This window comes from Marmota monax, unplaced genomic scaffold (genome assembly GCF_021218885.2).
Source record: "Marmota monax isolate L192 unplaced genomic scaffold, Marmota_monax_Labrador192_F-V1.1 WCK01_AAM20220418_F8-fsc00051, whole genome shotgun sequence".
Classification (NCBI taxonomy): Eukaryota; Metazoa; Chordata; class Mammalia; order Rodentia; family Sciuridae; genus Marmota; species Marmota monax.
Genome location: NW_026695202.1, coordinates 15,939,454 through 15,950,062, shown reverse-complemented (window position 1 = coordinate 15,950,062; position 10,609 = coordinate 15,939,454). Strand labels below are relative to the sequence as shown.

General features: G+C 39.5%; 1 protein-coding gene across 2 annotated transcripts in view; it reads left to right on the top strand.

Annotated features, from left to right (window-relative positions):
- The first annotated feature begins 38 nt into the window (after positions 1 to 38).
- Positions 39 to 10,609, top strand: part of Smc1b (structural maintenance of chromosomes 1B) — an 80,620-nt gene continuing 70,049 nt past the window's right edge. For both annotated transcript variants that reach the window (XM_058574233.1, XM_046429610.2), the window contains exon 1: positions 39 to 147. In XM_058574233.1, the coding sequence (XP_058430216.1) occupies positions 39 to 147 (109 nt within the window). The remainder of the gene's footprint in view (positions 148 to 10,609) is intronic.

Sequence of the window (10,609 nt, the reverse complement as noted above, 5' to 3'; positions counted from 1 at the left end):
CCGGCGCGTGAGGACGCGGCTGAGGCGTGGAGCCAGCCATGGGCCGCCTGGACGTGCTGCTCGTGGAGAACTTCAAGTCGTGGCGGGGCCGCCAGGTCATTGGCCCCTTCAGAAGGTTCACCTGCATCATCGGCCCCAACGGCTCGGGTAACCGCGTGGCGGCCGGACGCGGCGGGGATGAGGGGCGAGCGCGCCTCGCGGCCGGCCTCGGCGACCGTCCTCTCAGGGACCCCGGCGACCCTCGCCCCTTCCCTCCAGGAACCCCCGGCCACCCTCGCTCCTTTCCGTCCACTCCAGGGAGCCCCCGCCACCCTCGCTCTTCCCCTCCAGGGACTCCCGCGACACTCTTCCCGTCCACTCCAGGGACCCCATGGCGACACTCGTCTCTTCCCATCCACTCCAGGGACCCCTGGCCACCTTCACCCCTTACCGTCCACTCCAGGGACCCCACGGCGACACTTGCCCCTTCCCCTCCAGGGGACCACCCCCCTCCCCGCCATCTTCACCCCTTCCCGCCCTTTCCAGGGACCCCGGCCACCCCTTGCCCCTTCCCCTCCAGGGGCCCTGACCCCCGCTGGCCAGCTCTCTGCCACACTTTGGCGCAACCTGCACCGCGACCCCTCGTCCCCTGACCCACGGCCCCCACCCTGGACCCCCGGTGCAGCTGAGGCAGAGGCGAGCTGCACGCCCATGCCCGGGGAGCCTGTGACCTGGGTGTAGTGACAGCCACGTCGCCGAGCTCCTGGCCACGCTTTTGCTCAGTCCTGTCACAGGGCCACGTCCCTCACCCCTGGGGGAGCGGCCAGCCGGAGTGTGTGGTTCAGAAGCCACAGTGACCTTGAAAATCAGCCTTTCCCAATGAAGGGAGCACGCCGCCGAGGTGCTGTGGCTCGGGGACCCAGGGCGCCAAGGCGGTGCAACTCCGCAGCGGTCCTGTGGTCCTATGAAATAGCTGCTGTTGCACGAACACGTGAAAGAATACCTGAGCGTAGAAATAGTCACACATTTAAAGTTTCCTTAGGTCTTCCATGAAATGTCTTTACTCTGTTCAAAAAAAAGAAAAAGAAAAGGAAAAAAAAAAAAAAAAAGATTGAGCCAGGTGCGACAACCCTTGCCTGTAAACCCAGCCCCTCCCGAGGCTGCGCAGGCAAGACCTGTCTTCAAAAATAAAAAGGACTAAGGTTGTAGCTCGGTGGTAAAGTGCCCCTGGCTCAATCCCCAGTACCGGGGGGGAGGTTGAAAACACGATTACTATAAACACTTGTACTCTTACCCTAACTAACCTCTACTCATTTAGTAGATCACTAGGCCCATCACCAGTAGTTTTCACCTTTTATTTTTGTTACCAGAGATTGAACCCAGAGACACTTAATCACTGAACCATATTCATCCCCATCCCTTTTTATTTTGAGATGGGGTCTTGCTAAGTAGCTGAGGCTGGCTGCCCTACCCCCAGCAGCTGGGATTATGGGTATGTACCACTGCACCCAGCTCACCTTTTAACTGGTGATTGTGTGAAGGTTTTTTGCTTAATTGTGTAGCTTTCAGTCATATGATGCTTGGAATAAGTATCTGCACAAAGTCTTTCCCCCCCCCATAGCTTTATTGAGGTAAGATTGAAGTACATAAAATGTATATATTTGAAGTATGCGATTTTGGTCAGTTTTGACATGTATGTAACCGAAACAATCAATATAAAAAGCATTTCCATTACTTTTTAAAAATTTTTGAAATCATGAAGAATGTGGTTCCTGCATGATTTCTTACATTAGAAATCAATTACCTTAAGGTATATAGGACCCCACCTCCACATCAACTACTTCAAAATTAAATGGCACACTTATAAATGTCTCTGAGGTCTTGGAAGAAAGCACAAGGAAAGTGAATAAAAAGTGCTTTCAACAAAGCGACAATAGAAACTTAAAATATAAGGATCTCTGGGATGAAACAGTACTCAGATGAACATTATAACTTGTATCAGAAAGAAGCTGGAATAACAAATTATTTTCAAATTAAGTAGTAGGAAGGAAAAAATAAAGAGTAGGAACAGAAATATATGAATAAAGAAGGAATAATACAGCTAAAATTTGATTAAAAGTCAAATAAGTCTAATCAAGAAGAAAGCAAGAACACAATATCAATGGCAAGGGAGCTATCAGCCCTACAGATGCTAAAAATATATTAAGGTAATATTACAATTGTATGCCAACATATGTGATAGCTTGCATAGCATGGTCTATATTAGATAAGGATATGTGTGCTGCTGAGAAGAAAGTGTATTCAGTCATTGGTGGATGAAATATTCTATATAAGTCTGTTAAGTCTAAATTATTGCTTATATTATTTAGTTCTAGAGTTTTTTTGTTTAGAAGATCTATCCAATAGTGAGAGAGGTATGTTTAAAGTCACCCAGTATTATTGTGTTGTGGTCTTTTTGAGTCTTGAAGTTGAGAAGGATTTGTTTGATGTACATACATGCTCCATTGTTTGGGGAATAAATATTTATGATTGTTATGTCTTATTGATGTATAATTCTCTTAAGCAGTATGAAATATCTTCTTTGTTCCTTCCGATTAACTTTGGCTTGAAGTCCACTTTATCTGATATGAGTATAGAAACCCCTGCTTGTTTATACAATCCATGTAAGTGATATGTTTTTTTCCCATCCTTTCACCCGAAGTGTAGGCTTTCTGGTTGTGAATTCTTTCAACTTTTGTTTATCATGAAAGGTTTTTATTTTTATCTTCAATCTGAAGTTTAATTTTTCTGGATATAGGATTCTTGGTGGGCTTGGTATGTTATTTCAGGACCTCCTAGCTTTGAGGGTCTGGGCTGAGAAATCAGCTGAGATCTTCTATATGTAATCTGATATTTTTCTCTTGTAGCCTTTAAAATTCTGTCCTCATTCTGTATGCTAGGCATTTTTATTATAATGTGATCCTCTATGTGTAATCTGAGATCCTCTATATGTAATATACTGTTTTTCTCTTGCAGCCTTTAAAACTCTATCCTCATTTTGTATGCTAGGAATTTTCATTATAATGTACCTTGATGTGGGTCTGTTGTAATTTTGCACATTTAGGGTCCTGTAACCTTCTTGTATTTGATTTTCCATTTCATTCTTTAGATTTGGGAAATTTTCTGGTATTATTTCATTGAAAAGATTGTGTATTCCTATGGTTTGTATCTCCATGCCTTCATCGGTCCTGATAAATCTCTAATTTGGTCTTTTCACATTATCCATAATTCTTGGAAGTCCCAATCATGGTTTCTTAGCATCTTATCTCCATTGTCCACTTTATTTTCAAGATGACATGTTTTGTCTTCATTGCCTAAGGTTCTGTCTTCCAAGTGATCTATTCTGTTGATTATGCTTTCTATTGAATTTTTAATTTGGTTTATTGTTTCCTTCATTTTAAGAATTTCTGGGTTTTTTTTTTTTTCAGAATCTCTTTATTGAAGTGATCTTTTGCTACCTGTATTTGCTTTCTTATATCATCCTTTACTTTGCAGGTCAGTTTAACTATGTACATTCTAAACTCCTCTGGCATTTCTTCCACTGTGGTGTCAGTGGATTCTGTTATTGGAGTATCTTGGTTTGCTTGGGGTGATTTGTTCCCTTGATTTTTTTCATGTTGTTTGTGCGTCTACCCATCTAACAGTATGGATCTGAGGCAGTAGAGATTCTACCCTGTGGACTTACAGTGTCCCTGAAGGTTTCAATTACCTTACTTGCTGAGAAGCTGCTTGTCAGTTTTCTTGGTTTCACTCCACAGAGCAGCCAGGAACTTGACATTCTCTATTTTGCCATCTTCTTAATCTCAAGTATCTGCACAAAGTCTTGAACTTCAGTCAGCCTAAATTGTGTGCCCATCATCATTCAAATCCTGTTAAAGTGGTATTTTAAATCCTTTTAAATTAATGCACTTTAAATTTTACACTTAAAACTTAAGTGTAAAAGTAATCTTATTTCTTTTCTTAATTTAAAAATACATATTGTGGGGCTGGGGTTGTGGCTCAGCAGTAGAGCGCTTGCCTAGCACGTGTGAGGCCCTGGGTTTGATCCTCAGCACCACATAAAAATAAATAAAATAAAGGTACTGTGTCCAACTACAAGTAAAAAAATAAATAAATATTTTTTTTTAAATTATGTATTTTGGAGCTAGGAAAGTAGTTCAATGAAAGAGCCTTGCCTAGCAGGTGCAAGGCCTTGCTTCCATCCCCAGAACCACACACAGATACATGTTGTGATTAAAAGCCTATTTTAAGATTTTTGTGAAAATATCTCTACAAATTGGCCCTTGCCTGAATCCACATGTTATGGAAGTTCAACTCCCTTTCTGAGAATTACTGATAACTTAAAAATTATCCTTGAAGCACAATGAAAAATATCTGGTTTACTTATTTTTGGATTTTATTGTTTTTTGTCTAGGCTGTTCATATTCTTTTTGCTATATGAAGTTCAAACTCAATATAGTGCTCATCCATAATTAATTTAATGGGTGATATTTCATTTACATTCACTTGGATGCTTCTTAGTGGATCTTTTTAATCTCACAGAAATACTGGCATATTCAGATTTTGTTAAGCTGATTAATCACTTCTTGTTATACTTTAATTTGATTGGTTACTCCTTTTTAATAATTTCCTATTGTTACCACATGCCACAGTGATGGTCCCATTTGTTTATTTTTAGTAACTTAATTTTGTTTTCTTATGGGTGGAGGAAAAATTGTAGTTTTTTTTTTTGTTGGTTTGTTTGTTTTTGTGGTACTAGAGATTGAACTCAGGGGCACTCTATCATTAAGCTGTTGGTTATGCTTTCTATTGAATTTTTATTTTCTAATAAAAAATAATCCCCAGGATCTTTTTATTTTTTATTTTAAGACAAAGTCTTGTTAAGATGACCAGACTGGTCTTGAATTTGTAATCCTCTTGCCTCAGCCTCCTGGGTTCCTGGGATTACAGGTGTGTGCCTTTGTGCCTGGTGAAAAGTTTTAGTTTTAACTTTCATGTTTTCCATTCAGTTAGTTTTAGCAAATAGTTGCAAGTGTACAGTGCTAGAAACATAAAAAGATACACAGAGTAAGGAGCTTTTGTTTCTAAGGTATGGGGAATACACGAAAATAACACACTAACTGAAATGGAGAGACCAAATAATACATTTATGAAACCTTAAACAAGGAAAATAAATAATCTGATTTGAGGAGGTATCAGCAGAAAGAGCTTATATGGAGTCCGAAGATCTTCAAGAGATGGTGGCATTTGAGCTGAGCTCAAAGTTTTTTTTTCCAGGGATTTGTATATGTATATTTGTGGGACAGTTAATGGTTCTCAATAACCAGAATGTAGTACATATTTAAGGAAGTAGTGGGATGGAAAGTTGGAGTCCCTTTGGGTAAGTCTTTGCCAGAGTGTGAAGTTTGTATTTAACTTTCTGTAAAAATAAATGTTAGCCTTTGAAGGATTTTAGTAGGGAAATGCCTGTGTGTGTGAATCTAAGATTACCTTTGAACATGTTTTCTGTTCTTATCCCCTCCTAAGTCTTTATTTTTCTAAGTATTATGTTTTGAATTATTTATTTTTTGCATTGGATAATTTTCATTGGCATACATACATGTTCTGTTGACACTAATTTTAAAAAAATCTCACACTTCACAGGCCCTTCAGTTATTGGCTGCCCCTCCCTCAGATGTAAGCATTGGGGTGCCCCCAGGAACATATGCTCTATTGTGTGGGCTCTCTCTCGTCCAGCGAGGAGGTCCACGGAACAGGGTAGAAGAGAGTGTGGCTGTGGAGTCACGAATCAAGACCAAGCTGGAAGCAGGTCTGATTTTTTTGCATAGTTACCATGTATATGTACTCGGGCAGTAGCTAAGCAGATTATAGGCAGCCAGCAATATAATTTCTGGCCAACTGTCCTTGCAGCAACCAGTCAGGCAGCGGGCCACAGAGCAAGCACTGTGACTCTAACATATAGTCCTACGCCCAGGGCTCTGCCTACAGAGTAAGTGGTTTGCCGCTCCCGTGCCTAGTATGAGAGGAGTGGTTTGCCACTCAAGTGCCCTTAACATATGCCACATATGCAGCACTCCATGTACTTGTCCCCACACTCTGTTTCTTCTTCCCCCAGGTAATTTTATCAGTCTTGCAGCTTCACGTAACATCCTTACACTTATGATTTTCAAAGTTCTATTTCAACCTTAGTACATTCTTTTTTGTGCCAGATTAATATCCAACAATTCGTTTGCTATTCTCCTAGTCATCTCAGGCAATACTGCCAGAAAGAGTGATTGATTTTCTCCCCCATCCCCATCAAAACCCAACCTGTTCTTTCCTGGTCTTTACTAGCCCAGTAAGGGGAAACATTTAATCATTAATTAAACCACTAACCTAAGAGCAATTCTGAACTTTTCAACCCCACTTCCCTCATCCAGCCATCCATAAGTCCTATGTCTCTACCTCTAAAACACATCCAGAATCCAGTTACTTCTTGCCATTTTCCAGTGTTGTGAAGTAGTCATAGCTGCTAGGTTGGCCATTGGTTATTGCCATAATAGTTGACTATTGCTATAACCTAACAGGTCTCTCTGCTTCTATTCGTGTCTCTCCAAAATCTATCCTCAGCAATTAGAATGAGCATTTTTTTAAGTCTGTAAATCATAGCACCACCACCCTTAGTTTAAATCTTTCCAATGGCTTTCCCTTGTGCTTAGAATAAAATCCATATTTCTTACCATGAACCATAAAGCCCTTATAATATGGTCACTGTGTATTTCTCTGCTCTAATTTTCTCTTTATCTACATTTACTCTACTGGTTCAGAACTTCTGCTTTCCTTGCACAGACCAGATTGATTTCCATTTCAGAGTCTTGGCATTTACTAGTCCTTAGGTTTAGAATGCTTTTCTCCTAGGGTTTCACATGACTGCTATCTGGATGAATTCTCTTTCATCCTTGATATATTCTCCCTATCACAGCCAATATATTACCAATCATGCCAGTTCTACTTTTGGGCGGAGGGCGGGTGCTAGAGATCAAACCTAAGGCTTCATATATGCTAGGCAAGTGCTCTACCACTGAGCCACACCTTCAGCCCCAGTTCTTCCTTCTTAATAACTCCATCCTCTACTCTGTTCCCATTGCTACTGCTTTATTTCACTGAAAATTTCTTCCTAGGATTCCTGTAGTAGTTTTTATCTGAGTTCCCTACCTCTCATCTTACCTAACTTTAAACTTATGTGCTGTGCTACCAGAGTACGCTTTTTTTGTTCCTACAAGAAAGAATATCCATTTGATTTTCTTAATAGATGAAAAAAGGGTATTTGACAGAATTCAGTATCCGTTCCCATCAATATTTTTTCTTGGACATTTTGAATTTCAAGTGAGTTTTTTTCTCTATATTTTCCCAGTTTCCTACATTGAATAATTTTTAATCAGGAAATAGTGTCATTTAAAAATCCCATGTTAGGCTAGGCACTGTGGCGAATACTGTAATCCCAGCTACTTGGGAGACTGAGACAGGAGGATTGCAAGTTCAAGGCCATCTTGGGCAACTTAGCGGGTGAACCCTATCCCAAAATAAAAAGGTCTGTATGTAGCTCAGTGATAGAGTACCCCTGGGTTCAAACCAATACTAGGAAAAAATATTAAAAGTCCATTTTAGATAAACTATAATAATGTTGAATTATTAAGAAAATATATTATCATAAAAGCAATATATAGTTGTAAAACATTAAAAAGTAAACAAGAAGAAAAATCCCCACAATTCAGTTATTACTGCCCTGATCACTTGGGGTATATCCATGTAGATTTTTTTAGGCAAACTTTTTTAAAATGAAAATTAGATCTTACAGAAATATTGTTTTCTAATTTGATTGTTTTCAGGCAATTATCTTCAGCTTTTTCAGTAAATGTTTACTGTGGGAAATGATTTGTGTCTTGTGTCCTGAAGCCGAGAGGCTTTGACTGTCACTACATCTCGTAGTGACCTGGCCATTGCCACCGTCCTAGAAGTTTGAGGACACGTCTTCAGATGTTAAGGTGTCGCCCTATAACTCCTTTGGTCGAATTACACTCACCTGTTCCTTTGTGATACTACTCTTTTGCCCTGTTTGGGATAGAATGTTCCATGGAAACCCCCTTTGTGTATCCCCTTCTCTTGCTCTGCCTTTGACCATGGCTTCCTAGATGTCAGTTAACCTGCTGACAGTAGACATCACTAAGCTAGACTCAACTCCCTGAAACCTGACCCCTTTCCTCATTTGAATGGCTTCTCCTCAGTAAAAGGGTTCAGCACGTGCTCACTTGCTCTCTCTTTCTATGGACCCTTAAGGTCAGAGGAGCCGTCACAGGACCCCCCCCCCCAAAAAAAGGTATCCCTGTCTCTTATATGATTATTTCATGCAGCCCAGTTCATCTGGAGTGACCCTGAGTGTTTTAGTCATGAGGAACGCAACAGTTCACTTCTTCTGATGCACAGCTCAGATTCAGATTGCCTCAACCGACTCTAAAACGTTCTTTAACCAAAACTTTTCCCAACTCAGAACTGCATATTGCATCTGATTGTGACATCCCTTAAATCTCTCTTAATTTTTAGCATGGTGCTTTTATTTATAATATTGACTTATTGAAAAAATAGGAAAAGTTTTTCTATAAAATGTTTAGATTTGGTTGATTGCTTCCCTAAGGCATCTTTAAGTTCACTCCTCTATCCCTCTCTATTTCTATAAACTGCAAGTTACATCTAAAGAGTTTATGAATTCACATTATATATTTTTGGATAGACTTCATATTGCATTGTGTCTATCTGATAGTTTTATCATATTAGCAAGGCTAAAATTGACGCTTGGATTAGGGTGTTGACTGATCTCTTCATTATATGTTCTTCCTTTTCAACTGTGATGTCCAGTTTTACTTTGGCATTATACAGATGTTATTTATTGACCATTTGCCTGTTGCTTTTACTAACAGTAATCTTGGCCTGAATCAACATTTTTTTAAGGACTGCAAAATTAGGTTTTCTTGATTGTCATGCTTTCTATATTCAGTGAATGGTATTCCCCTGTAAAAAGAGCTTTTCTTTGTTAACTATTTTTTTTTTAATCAAACAGCTTAAAAGTACAGTTTACACTGAAAAAAAAAAACACAGGATAATTGCTGGCCTCTTTCTTTTTTGTTTTTGTTTTTGTAGTACTGGGGATTGAACTCAGGGCTTGGCACATGCTAGGCAAGTGCTCTGTCACTAAGCTGCAACTCTAACCTTTGTCTCTTTACTTTTAATAAATATTTTCAAAGAAAGGCATTTTAGGAGGGACACTGTGGTGCATAGCCTAAAATCCCAGTGACTCAGGAGGCTAAGGCGGAGGATCCAAGTTCAAAGTCAACATAAGTAACTTAGTAAGCCCTATGCAATTTACTATTTCAAAATAAAAAATTAGAAGGGCTGGGGATGTCCCTCAGTGGTAAAGCATGCCTGGGTTCAATCTGCAGTACAAAAAAAAAGAAGGGGGGAAGGAAGGAGTTTTAATAGCTGCTTCACATAGTGAAAATGATTTTCTCTCTTTTTTTTCGGTTGATATTAATACAACTTCATGATTTTTCACTGATGTGGTATTTTTAAAAAATATTTATTTTTCATTTGGACACAATATCTTTATTTGTTCATTTTTATGTGGTGCTGAGGATCGAACCCAGGGCCTCGCGTGTGCTAGGTGAGTGCTCTGCTGCTGAGCTACAACCCCAGCCCCTGATGTGGTATGTTTTTATTTTTTTTATTTTTTTTTAAAAACACACTTCTGAACAGCCAATGGGTAAAATAAAAATTTTAAAGGAAAATTAAAAAACATCTTCATACAAATAAAATTGGAAACAACATATCAAAACTTATGAGATATAGGAAAAGTACTTCTAAGAGAAAACTTTATTTTTTTTATTTTTTTTAAATTTTTTATTGTTAGCTGTTCAAAACATTACATAGTTCTTGATATATCATATTTCACACTTTGATTCAAGTGGGTTATGAGCTCCCATTTTTACCCCATATACAGATTGCAGAATTACATCAGTTACACATCCATTGATTTACATATTGCCATACTAGTGTCTATTGTGTTCTGCTGCCTTTCCTATCCTCTACTACCCCCCCTCCCCTCCCCTCCCCTCCCCTCTTCTCTCTCTGCCCCCTCTACTGACATTCATTTGTCCCCCTTGTATTATTTTTCCCTTTCCCCTCACTTCCTCTTGTATGTACTTTTGTATAACTCTGAGGGTCTCCTTCCATTTCCATGCAATTTCCCTTCTCTCTCCCTTTCCCTCCCACCTCTCATCCCTGTTTAATATTAAAATTCTTCTCATGCTCTTCGACCCTACTCTGTTCTTAGTTACTCTCCTTATATCAAAGAAGACATTTGACATTTGTTTTTTAGGGATTGGCTAGCTTCACTTAGCATAATCTGCTCTAATGCCATCCATTTCCCTGTAAATTCTATGATTTTGTCATTTTTTAATGCAGAGTAATACTCCATTGTGTATAAATGCCACATTTTTTTTATCCATTCATCTATTGAAGGGCATCTAGGTTGGTTCCACAGTCTTGCTATTGTGAATTG